Source organism: Pteronotus mesoamericanus, unplaced genomic scaffold (assembly GCF_021234165.1).
Source record: "Pteronotus mesoamericanus isolate MK-2021 breed Mesoamerican mustached bat unplaced genomic scaffold, CSHL_Meso_final contig_171, whole genome shotgun sequence".
NCBI lineage: Eukaryota > Metazoa > Chordata > Mammalia > Chiroptera > Mormoopidae > Pteronotus > Pteronotus mesoamericanus.
In genome coordinates this window covers 1,219,781-1,231,929 of record NW_026555070.1, presented here as the reverse complement: position 1 = coordinate 1,231,929, position 12,149 = coordinate 1,219,781, and the positions used below count along the sequence as shown (strand labels likewise).

The 12,149-nt window shown below is 49.0% G+C and overlaps 1 protein-coding gene across 5 annotated transcripts in view; it reads left to right on the top strand.

Annotated features, from left to right (window-relative positions):
• MAPK9 (mitogen-activated protein kinase 9) overlaps positions 1-7,437 on the top strand; it is a 51,985-nt gene extending 44,548 nt beyond the window's left edge. For 4 of the 5 annotated variants that reach the window (XM_054566286.1, XM_054566283.1, XM_054566284.1 and 1 more), the window contains 5 exons: positions 1,002-1,184; positions 2,199-2,323; positions 4,060-4,123; positions 5,359-5,430; positions 6,714-7,437. In XM_054566286.1, coding sequence (XP_054422261.1) covers positions 1,002-1,184; positions 2,199-2,323; positions 4,060-4,123; positions 5,359-5,430; positions 6,714-6,856 — 587 coding nt within the window. In that variant the 3' untranslated portion in view covers positions 6,857-7,437. Of the gene's footprint in view, positions 1-1,001; positions 1,185-2,198; positions 2,324-4,059; positions 4,124-5,358; positions 5,431-6,708 lie in introns of all 5 variants that reach the window. The other variant, XM_054566287.1, reaches the window with a different exon arrangement.
• The last annotated feature ends 4,712 nt before the right edge of the window (positions 7,438-12,149 follow it).

The following is a 12,149-nucleotide window of genomic DNA, read 5'->3' as shown; positions in this document are numbered from 1 at the left end:
GACTGGCGAAGGCCACAGGCTGAAGCAGGGAGGCCACCAGGACGGCAGGGGCGGGGCGCAGAGAGCTGGGACACTGCAAATGTTTTGAAGCCTTCAGGAGAGGCTTGTGGGTCCGAGCCGTCTGCAGACCCTGGGGATATCAGAAGCTGAGCTCAGGAAGGAGGCACAGGATGGCATTAAGGGGCGGTCCATCCGTGGTGCTGAGTGGAGCCAGGACACTGTGTGGAAGGCTGCAAGGGAGGGTGAAGAAGGGGGCCCCCGGGGGGAGGCAGAGAGAAGAGGATCAAGAAGGGGGCAGAGGCCCCTCCCATGAGGGGCCTGAGAGGCCGGGTCGGGGAGGGGCGCGGGCGGGGGGGCCGGGCGATGCTGTCACAGAGGCGAGGAGTGAGGGGCAGCGCAGGCAGCCTCCATGGGCCAGTTTTCAGGGAGTGATGGGGGAAGGCCTGACAAGAGAGTATTCAAGAGAGAGCAGGAGGCGGGTTCAGAGATAGAGGTGTAGACAACTCTTTTTTCCCCCCTGCACATGGGAACCGCAGCTAAGCGGCGGGTGTGGGCCCTGCCTCGGGGGGCTCTGCGTCCCTAGCTGGGCGCCGAGGGGTCCCACAGGCCTCCCCGCTCCAGGGGCTTTGGATCTGACCTGGCTTCAGTATGAAAACTGACTTCAATGTGCCTGTGTCACTGCAGTCTAATTCAATGTATGAGCATTTCTGTCATTGGTATTCTTCAGTTACGAGATAACTTTAGTTTGACCTAGAATAGGACGGCACGTAGACCACATTGTGTTATTTTAATAAAGATGCAGAGTATAAGAGTTTGTTTCTTTAATGATCTAAACTTGGACACTCAAACCTTATTTGAATATTATTTCAAAATGACCCAGTACGGTGGCCTACTTACTTGTTGGCAGGTATAAATATAATTTATTTGTCTTTGAATGATGCTACTTCATGTAATGGGAATATAAGACACTTCAGTTGTATTTTCCTCAAGAGACTCCTCAGATATTGATCAGTGGAATAAAGTCATTGAACAGTTAGGAACACCGTCTGCAGATTTTATGAAGAAACTTCAGCCAACGGTGAGGAATTATGTAGAAAACAGACCAAAGTATCCAGGAATCAAATTTGAAGAACTCTTCCCAGATTGGATATTCCCATCAGAATCGGAACGAGACAAAATTAAAAGTAAGATATCCTCTTTTCTTGTACTGCCTTTCATAATCTGGGTGAAGCTTTCATTTTCTGTGTTTGCATTCTAAACTCTGTGAACACTGGGAGACAAAACAGTTGCAACAGAAGCCGTTGGCAGGCCAGCATGAAGCCGTGGGCGGGGAAAGCCTCACGACCTACAAGTTGCGTCCTTGGTAAAATGGCTTAACTAGAGGCTTTGGCCAAAATAAAATTACTCCTGCCAGTCAGAAGGCTCATGCGCTAACTACAGCAATGGGAATTTTGCAAGTTTTCAGGTTTACAGAATGCTTGACCAATGATCTAGCCCAGTTGAAAAGTCAGAAACAGTGCAATAGTAGTTCCAATACAAAAGCTCCTTCGCCATTTCTCCTGTGTCCATCACCAGAATGTGCCTTAAGGGAGAATAGGTTTCTCTCCACATCAAGGTTAATTGCCCCTCAATGAGAAAAGATCCATCTCTCCTTTGCCTGTACACGTCAGATTTAATTGCCATAACCTAGGTGAGGCTTGTATTTAAGTTATTGAACTTACTGTGTTTTTGTAATTATTGAACTAATCTCTAGATTTTTTTTTTTTAAGTGAATGTTGACAACATGGTGTACAGTTAGGCAGAGCAGAGGCATCTGTGAAGTGTTCTGTTCTGTGTGAGCGTGAGGCTATCGAGTGGCTTGTAAGGTCTATTCCGCACCAGAGCAGAGGGCTCGCCTCTGCGCCCTGCCCCAGTGGGTGGCAATGCCGCCCTGGCTGGGGCCGTGCCGCCCGGGGCCTGCCCTTCTCAAAGGCCCATGACCAGCAGCTGAAACCACATTTGAAAGCCCAGTTTCTAGTGAAAGGGGGTGCTTCACTTATTCTTGAAAAACGCTCTGTTGATCTTGAACCAATCAAAAAATTATCAGTTACTACATCTTTGTTATATGTGTGCTGTCACCTTTAGTTTTTCATTGTGCAGTTTTCAGACAAACAGCACTAGTTACTAATCTAATATTTGTTTGCACTCTTTCCCTCTAGCAAGTCAAGCCAGAGACCTGTTATCAAAAATGCTCGTGATAGACCCTGACAAGCGGATCTCCGTGGACGAGGCCCTGCGCCACCCGTACATCACCGTGTGGTACGACCCCGCCGAGGCAGAAGCGGTAAGCGGGCAGCTGCGGGGGAGCCTGACGTAGTCTGGAGGGCCACGTGAGGACAGCGGGTCGTCTTTAAGAGGATCACAAAGGGGCCACAGGACAGGGCCCGCAACCCCTTTGGGACACTTGTTGCAGGGGCCCTGGCTCAGGGTGCCTCGGGAGCGGGAGTGCCCGAGCCTGTGCCGTGTCTGTGGCAGACGGTCGTCGGCTTGGGCGCAGGGCTGGCACGTGGTTATCACGTCACCATTCCTATGCCCTCCAGTGTGCGCCTGGCCCTGGGCCTTGGTCACGTTGTCTTGTTTAGACCTCAGTCAGGCTAAGAAACCTGCTGAAAATCCCGGTGTGTTTGTCCCTCTCGGGGCACCTGCGGGGGCAGCTGCGCTCTGCCCCTGTGCACCCCCCGCCACGCTCCAATGTGGGCGGTCTGTCGCTGTGAGTAAGTCACGTAGCACGCACCTGGATGTCTTGGCCTCTGGATTTAATCACCATTTTAAACAGTGTTTTATATGAAAAGAATCCGATACAGAAACATGGGATTTTTAGGCACGTTTTGGGGCAGTGCTTGGAGGAGTCAGTGCTGGGCTGGGCGTTCTGACGGGAGAACCGAGCGTCTGCCTGCGCCCCGCCGTGCATCCCCCCAGCAGAACAGGCGGGTCTGCAGCAGGCAGCTGTGAGGGCTCTTTCTATGGCAGCGCTGGGGCAGCTCTCTTTAGAGTGTCTCGAGGTCGTGTGATTATAAAGAGGATCATGATAACTCCATTTTTTTGGTTATTTTTTCCTTAATTACCATATTTTGGCGTGTATAATGTGCACTTTTTGCCCACATTTTTGAGGGAAAAATAAGGATGTGCATAATACATGGGTAGTCCGAATTCTCCATCTATGTAAATGTTTTTAATTATTTATGCTTATCCCTTAAAAGTGTAACACTAGAAAGCAGTAACGATATCCATATGCAAAATAATACCCTGGAATACGATAATTGGTTTTGTTTCTAAATATAAATAAATAAAATATTGAATTAAAAAATTGAAGGATTTTTTTTTCTTGAAAGTTTGGGCCAAGCACATGAGTGTGCATTATACACAGGAGTGCATTATACGTGGCCCAAATACTGTATTTTGATTCTAAAACTTAAGTGTGATATATCACACTTAAGAAGAAATCTTTCATTAGCAATGTTTGAAGGAAATTACCCTATTTTGCTGTGTATAATGCACACTTCTTTGCCCAAATTTGTGAGAGGAAAAATAAGGATAAGCATTATACATGGGTAGTGCTAATTCCACATATATGTGTTTTTAATTCTTTTATTTATGCTTATGTGTTCAAAGTGTAACTCAAGAAAGCAATAACGATATCCATATGCAGAATAATATCCTGAAATATGAGCATCAGTTTTGCTTCTAAATATAAATAAATAAAAAATTGAATTAAAAAATTAAGACAAAAGATTTTTTTTCCCAAAAGCTTGGGCCAAAAATGTGACTATGCATTATACACAGCAAAATACAGTAATTCCCATGTGTAATTCACATTATACATGGAATTAGTACTACCCATGTATAGTGTGCATCCTTGTTTCTCCCTCAAAAATTTGGGCAAAATAATGCTCATTATACACAGCAAAATACAATCCATCCATATTAGAAATATATGCGAAGGCCTCCAAGAGATCCTGCCTTTTCTTCATGCCTCATTATTATGTGAACTGATGACTTTACTTGTAATTTAATTTTTAGCCACCACCTCAAATTTACGATGCCCAATTGGAAGAAAGAGAGCATGCAATTGAAGAGTGGAAAGGTAAGGGCGAGGTTATTTCGATCCTTACTTAGGACATTTCCTGAAGTCCCATGAAGGGGCAGCTTTTCGCTTTTCAGGCCTTCATCCTCAGTCTTCCCGCTTCCTGAGAGAACCAGAGCTTGAACGTAACAGAATTAAAGAGGAACTGTTTATTATTGACTTCAAAAGAGAAAAATACGGGCTTTTCCCCGTGACTTTACATGATCAAATCCTGGTTTGTAAACCAAACTCGGTAGTGATTTCACACCTACCTTGACAACATGCTGCAAAATGCGGAATAACCCAAGTTCGCACGGCCCAGCGCAGGCAGGGGTGGCCTTTGCTGGGGCCAGGCGAGCTCTGCATGTGTAAGTCATGGAGTTGGATGTGTGTTTTAAAATAGAATTTCAGCAAAACTGTGGATCACAGATATGCAAATAGTTTTTATTACCAGTATAAGATTAACCAAGCAACCCACAGCAAACTAAACCAGCAATAAAGAGAGTGAATGAACGATTCTTCATTGAAGATGAGAGTGAGCGGTGACTGAGCGCCGTGATTACAGTCAAAAGCGGTGGTAGCCCAGCCTGGGGCCAGAGGGCCCGTGACCCGCGGCCCCCTCTCGACCCGGCCCCCTCTCGGCAGGGCCCGCACGGCCGCGCTGCATGCAGAGCCTGGCGCCTTTCAGTTCATGAATACGGAACTTTCAAGGACCCCTAATAGCTTACTCAACAGGTAGCTGTTTTTTTTATAAGTGAAAACTGAGGAAAACAGAGGTTGAAACCAAGAAAAAATTTAGTTAGGTATTTGGATTAACTTCTGGTCAGTCTGAAGGGGCTTCTAGCCCTTGTGGATGCTGGTCACGTTTGGAGAACAACCCACAGGAACAGCAGAGAGAAACGTGCAAGTGGGGGTGACAATGTCCAGCACTCTGAGGTGTCCTGTGAGAGTCACTTTGCTAGTTCTCTCTCTCCCCCTGTCTCCCCCTGCGCCCGCGCCCCCCCCACCCCCGCCATGTAAGATCCCTGCGTGGATTAGAACCACCTAGATTTTTGGCAGCCTTAATATCGTTGGGTTGAAAAGATGTAATCGATTGAAACATGCAGTTTGGTCCAGGCAGCCCACCTGCATGGACAGCCTGTGCATCCCGGTGCCAAGTGGCGCGGCACAGGCCCGGGAGCGCCCCGTGGGCCTGGAGGCGGGCTCCGCGGCTCCCGCAGGCCCACGCAGCCTTTCACTTGCACTTGTGTTTGCAGAGCTGATTTACAAGGAAGTGATGGACTGGGAAGAAAGAAGCAAGAACGGTGTTGTCAAAGACCAGCCTTCAGGTTAGTCTGTGCTTTCCGAGCGCCAGCGCGTTTTCCGGCCTGTCAGCGCCTGCCGAGGGCGGCGGTGTGTGAAGGCAGCTTGAGGGGCCCTGGGATTGAGAATTCCTTCTGCGACTTAGTCTCCCCACTTTGGGTTTGTCCTGGGGGTGGTGGCTGACATTCTTCTGAGCTGCCAGGCAGTGGACGAACCTCGTTACAAACAGTCTTGTTCGTCCTTGCAGCAGCTACTGTCTGCCCCATTTATAGATGAGGAAACTGAATTTAAAGCCTTTTCAATGGGCATGACCCACTTTGTACTGGCCCCACCCAGTTAAACTAGAAAACTAATGCGAACTTCGGTACAATGGGATTGTTTTTCTTTTGAGAAAATGGTTCATACCATCATCCCACTTGTCCTTGACCTTCCTAGTGCGAGCAGCTGACTGGCAGTGAGGTGACTGTGCAACCCCAGGGACCTGGGGTCAGCGTGCGGTGCTCACGCCTGTGCAGGGTGCTATCTGCTTGGTAACTGGGGCTCCTCGGACAGAGCTGCTCCCTCACCGCCCCCAGCTCCGCCCGGGACGCATGCGCTGCGTGCTCCTCACCCTGGCGCGTTACCGGTTCAGCCCGAGGGGGCCCGGCCCGGCAGCCCTGCAAACTGAGCCCCCGTTGCCGACTGTAGACTCGGACATCTGGCAGCCCGGGTGTTTTCCTTGTGCCCAGACCAGACCAGTGTGGAGAATAGGAAACGGTGATTTCATTTGCCTTGAAATGTTGGTTTTGGAGATTTCTCAAACAAAAATGAACAAGCGGCCACACATTTTCCTTTTTTGTTTGTGTGCAGCCCTTCTCTTAGGTGGTGTTATTGCGGAAGAATTCTTCAAAAGTTGATGCTGTTTTCCTTGGATTAAGTATTTGAAATTATAATCGAAATGTCTGATGACATTTGAATCCTATTTGGGCTTAAGCCTTTTGAGATATTGATAATTTTAGGATAAATTCAGCAATTTTCTTTAATATCCTTTTTAAACCAGCAGGTATTTTTAAGTAGTTAACATGATTATACATGAATTACGTATGTGATGCTTAGCCACTGGGAAGAAAAGGAGAACGTTGCAGGGAAAGACAGGGATATGTGGGGTTCTAGGCCTGAAGACAGATTCCAGGAAAAGCTCAAAATGCGCAGTCCGCCGACCCGTTTACGCTAACTGCTGGGACCACACGGGGCACGCCAAGGCCACGCTGCCTAGCTCTGCCGCGGGGTCACGCCTCAGGTTTCATTACGTTTGCTTTTCTTAGCACAGATGCAGCCGTAAGCAGCACCGCCACGCCTTCTCAGTCGTCCTCTATCAACGACATTTCATCCATGTCCACCGAGCAGACGCTGGCCTCGGACACAGACAGCAGCCTCGATGCCTCCACGGGACCCCTTGAGGGTTGTCGGTGATGAGTTAGAAATGGCAGGCTTGTCGTCAGTGAGGAACTCTCGCCTCCACGGGCCTGAGGTGCCTGGGAGTTGATGGAACCAAATAGAAAAAGTCCGTGTTCTGCATGTAGGAAACACGGCGCCCTGCCCTGCTCAGTCCTAACAGCATCGCCTGCCTAGGTTATAAAGTGAAGCAGGGTATGTCTGAAGAGATTTTGTTCAAGGTCATTTCAGGTGAGCAACTAGAAAGGATGAATTTTTTTTAAGTTGTAATAGTCGTGACAGTTTCTCACCCTCAGTAACTGTTGGGACTTACGTGCATGTGACCACAAATGCTTGCTCCAACTTGCCATCTGTCACTTTGGAAATCAGTATTTAAATGCCCAGTAGTCTCCCAGGTAGTGCTGCTTCTAGAATTATCTCTTAATACTCTCGAGTACTTTGCTCTCTGTCCAGAAAAAAATAGATTATGTGTATTAATTGGCCACCACCATATTATTGTATCTCACCTTCTTTTATGGTATGATTTATTCTATCTTTTGTATTTCAGAAGGAATATAATTAAATCTATTTAATAAATAAAAAATAGAACTTTTAAAAAATGTATCATGTTTGGGGCTGAGAATTCTCTGCTGAAACTGCGACACTTACCCTGCACACCGTGTTCTCCCAAAGCCGTCGTAGTCTGCGACGGTTGCGCATTCGGCCTTCCTGCGTGATACAACTTCAAGTTTTGTTTTGTGCTGCGTAAGACAACATATACCTTTAAAATGTTACCCTAGCTCTTTTTCTCTTAGTCTTCTGGACTTACCTTTAATTTAAACTGCTACCTAGAAATTCACCATCTTGTTAGCCACCACTTCAGAAGTGTGAGGGCAGGTAGCTCTGTGGACCCATTACCTGCCTCAGAGTGGAATTTCACAAAATGGTCCCCAAAGGCAACCCCAGGCACCTCCGAGTGCCCGCTGTGCCCGCTGTGCCCGCAGCGCCACAGGCCCTGCTGACGCCATTACACAAGGTGTGCGGGAAGTCACGGCCGCTTTCCCCCGCACGGCCTGCGGAGCCCACAGCGTCGTCAGGGGCTGTCGAGGAGCTGGGCGGAAGCGACGCCTGCCGGTGGCTTTGCACTCGGGGGCTGGCGGCGCCTGTCCCCAGAGATCCTGTGTGTTCTGGGAAAACTCTTCAGAGGGCTGCCGGGGAGATGCCCAAAAGGGTAGTGACCAACTGTTAAATATTCCCTGACTCAAGATGCTCACCTGAAGTGGCTACTTTTGGACTTTGCATGTGGAAATTACTCACAGTTCCCTGAGATCCTGAGGATCCAGGTGTCACTGAAGAAATGGAACTGCCTTGGTCACATTTGGCTACCTGTGCGCATGGTGCTCTTCCCTTGAGTTTATTCTGTTTCAGATTCGTATCTTGTGTTCAATTATTTTGGAAGCTGTTATGTCAACATTCTATAGGATTGTTATGAGGAGAGACTTTGATAAGAAAGTTTATTATAAATATTATCTGAAATATATGATTCTCTCTGCACCAGTTGTACTTATTGGTTGGCATCACTGGAAAGTGAAACCTTTGATGAGCAAACTTAATATTGACATGGTAGTTTTATATTGTGAGATTTAGACACATTCAAGTACAAGATGGAAATAGTAACTTGGACTGAGGCAGAAATACCTTGTATGGGACTTGGGATTACTTTGTTTCTGGAGGCCTGATGGTGTAGGGAAGAAAATGATTACATATAAAAGCATCTTAAAAAGTCCTCTGTAGCCTACGTTCTTTCCAAAAGTAAATCTATCTTTAAGAAGAAAAACAATGAAAGGGGAGAGGTGTTAAAGTGTGCTCTGTGCTCGAGGCTGAAGTAAGCGCAGCGCCCTGGGCCGAGGGCGCCGGGAGGCCCCGCTCACCAGGCGCCCCACAGACGGGCGTCCGCTCACGCCGTCCTTCCTCCGCGTGCTCCCGATGGAGCCTGCGTTGTGCGGACCGTTCCCTGCCGAGGCCACCTTCCCCGGCCACACCCCGAGGGCAGCCCACAGGCTGCGGGCAGCAGAGGCCGGCAGGAGCGCCTCCCGGCTGACCGCAGGGCCCTTGCTCCCGGAGAGTGGAGAGCGGCCGGGGCCGGGGGAAGTGCGCGGGTGAGTGCTGGTGTGGGTGAGGGCTGAAAATGGGCTCACTTTTTCATCTTCTCTTTTATTTTTATAATTTATACTGTACACAACTCTGGAAGTAACTATTTTGGACCCATATTTTTATAAACCAGGTAATTTGTTATTAGCCTGGAATTTGGACTAGGTTTTGTTTTGTTTTCAATCAGGACGGAAATGCCTGCCTCGACTTTGCTGGGTCTTGATTTCCAGTGCAGGCTCCAGAGAGCGGAGCCCGCCAGGCAGGAGAGCACCCTCGAAGCACATGCTGCTCAAGCGCTGTGGTCTGGAGAGACGAGCTGGCTCCTCCTCCTTTTGGGGATGCAAACTGAGAGCCCCAGCGCTGAAGGAGACACCCTCAGCAGGGCCCTTGCCCACAGCCAGAGCCCCCAGCGAGCAGGCTGTCAGGCAGTGAGGCTTGGGGGTGGTCCTCACTGCCCATGCAGTGCCTTCGATGCTTCGTGCTGGCAGGAAATACACGGGTGATCTTGCAGATCACGTACCTCAAAAGTAACATTGCCTAATGCTTTATAATGAAATGTGTTATGTGTGTTTTGATTGGTGAAAATAATACAGACACATTTTAAAAGAGACGCGTATAGCATGCCTAATGTGTGTGTGTGTTTTTAAATGACAATTGACTATTTCTACATCCCCATCTCTGCCCACACATTTAACATTAACACAGGTGGATGTTGACATGTCATCCTTTCAGTCAATACTAGCGAATGTTTCCAAACTGAAAGATGAAACATTTCTGTTAGATCTCTTACTGAAAATCCCCTCAGGTTCCTGGATGTAAGTTTTCAAAATTATGCAGCACAGAATCAAATATCCTGCGCCATGATGTGCTTGTCTGCTCACGCAGTGTGGCCAGGAGACCCCGCGGGCCGCCACAGCGCCGTGTGCCGGGGGTCGTGCAGCAGGTGAGCACTCAGCTTCCACCCTGGGTTCGAAGGCACTTCAGGACGTCCACTGCTTAGAACAACAGGAGCAGAAGAGCTCTCCACGGCGCACTGTCTCTGCTTAAAAAGGCTAGAGTCCTTCCAGGCAGGTGGGCACCAGTCTTACCTTTAGAGGCTCTTGGAGAAGGAAAGCTTGATACTGGTCTTGGTTCTAGTTCTCTGTCGTACCCCTTTCCCATTTGCAGTGTAGACGTGACCGAAACACTTTTGTAATCGACTGAAATGCTATGTATCCGTAGGCGGCGGGGAGGGCAGGGGTGATAGGGAAGGGGCAGTATTTGAAAATGATTGGATGCTGCCCTGCAGGTTCACTTGGCACCTGCTTGTGTGAATTGGACATAAGGCGGCCTTTGACTCTAAGGCAGTTCTTTGATATTGTTTGGTTTTGATCGAGAAAATTGGTAAATGAGTCATAACAGGGACAGAGTGGCGACTCACGTCTGCTTGAGGCTTCACGCAACCAGGGTTGAGAGGGACAGGCCTGCTAAGCCATTGGGAACCAGTCATTCGCTCTGCCCTCAAGGCCCAGGGCCACGCACCCCTTCGTAGCCTGAAAGGTCACGGCCCCGGGGCCCAGGGTCCTTGTGAGCGCGGTGTTTGCCACCCTGCTCTCTGCCTTGCTGCCTTACTGCCTTTGAGGGGGGAAATTCTGAACCAGTTCTCCATCCACACAGCGAGGAGGCTGCAGCCCCCGGAGGGAGCCACAGGTTTGCCTGAGTGTCCAGCTTGCTCTAATTTTAGTCATAAACACCTCAGAGACACCGGGGAAAACTCTGAGCCTCTCCCTAGATAAGGGCCACAAGCACAGAATGTTGGCAAATTTTCAGATGAGTCCTGGCGCCTGGGGGTGCCTGGTAGGAGCCCCTTCCCAGAAGCGGCAGCCTGAGAGCCTCGCCCCGGGCGGGAGCAGGGCCTGCAGAAGGGCTCCGGCATGCACGCAAGTCCTGGATGCGGCCGGGGCGCCCCCGCCCCGAGCCCCAGCACTGGCCGCGTCCTCAGGTGCCAGAAAGAGAACATAAGGGCTCAGCTGTCATGAGATGCGCCGTTTCCGTCATCCCTTCCTCGTGGGGCATGGTGTGCGAGGAGGCTTGTAACTCACACTCCCGGAACCGTGGAATGAAGTGCTGCTCCTCCTTTTCAACAAGTCCGTATGACCCTGGCTGGGCGGCTCAGTGGGTTGGAGCATCGTCCCATACACCAAAAGGTTGTGGGTTCAATTCCTGGTCAGGACACACAACTAGATTGTGGGTTCGATCCCCAGTAGGGGCCTGTGTGGGAGACAACCAATCAATGTTTCTCACATCTTTCCCAACCCCCTTCCTCTTTTTCTAAAATCAGAAAACATATCCTCGGGTGAGAATTTTTTTAAAAGTTTTTTAAATAAGTCGTTACATAAGAAGCTTTGAAATAAACTCTTGGTTTAAATCCCTATCTTTTCTTAATTGTTCAATTACAGTTGTCCCCATTTTTCCGCCATTACTCGCCCCCTGCCCTACCTATGCCCCACCCCCCGCATTCAATCCCCGCCTCGTCTTTATCCCTCGGTCCTTCGTGCATATCCCTTGACTTGGCCCTTCCCCCTCTTTCCCCATTGTCGCCCGCCGTCCTCCCCCCTGGTTGCTGTCGGTTTGTTCCTTATTTCCCGTCTCTGGTTCTATTTTGCTCACTTGTTTATTTTGTTGATTAGATTCCACTTATAGGTGAGGTCATATGGTGTTTGAATTTCACCGCCTGGTTTATTTCATTTAGCATAACGCTCTCTAGGGCCACCCATGCTGCCGTAAAACGTAGATGTTGCTTCTTTCTTTCTGCCATGTCGTGTTCCACTGTGTAAATGTACAACAGTTTTTTGATCCACTCACTTACTGATGGGCACTGGGGCCATTTCCAGCACTTGGTTACTGTAAGTAACACCACTATGAACATTGGGGTGCATAGGTTCTTTGGAATTGGTGATTCAGGATTCTTAGGGTATAGTCCCAGCAGTGGGATTGCTGGACCGAAAGGCAGTTCCATCTTTAATTTTTTGAGGAAATTCCATACAGTTTTCCACAGTGGCTGCACCAGTCTGCATTCCCACCAACAGTGCACTAGGGTTCCCTTCTCTCCACAGCCTCGCCGGCACTTGTGGTTTGTTGATTTGCTTATGATGGCCATTCTGACCGGTATGAGGTGGTATCTCATTGTGGTTTCTTAACT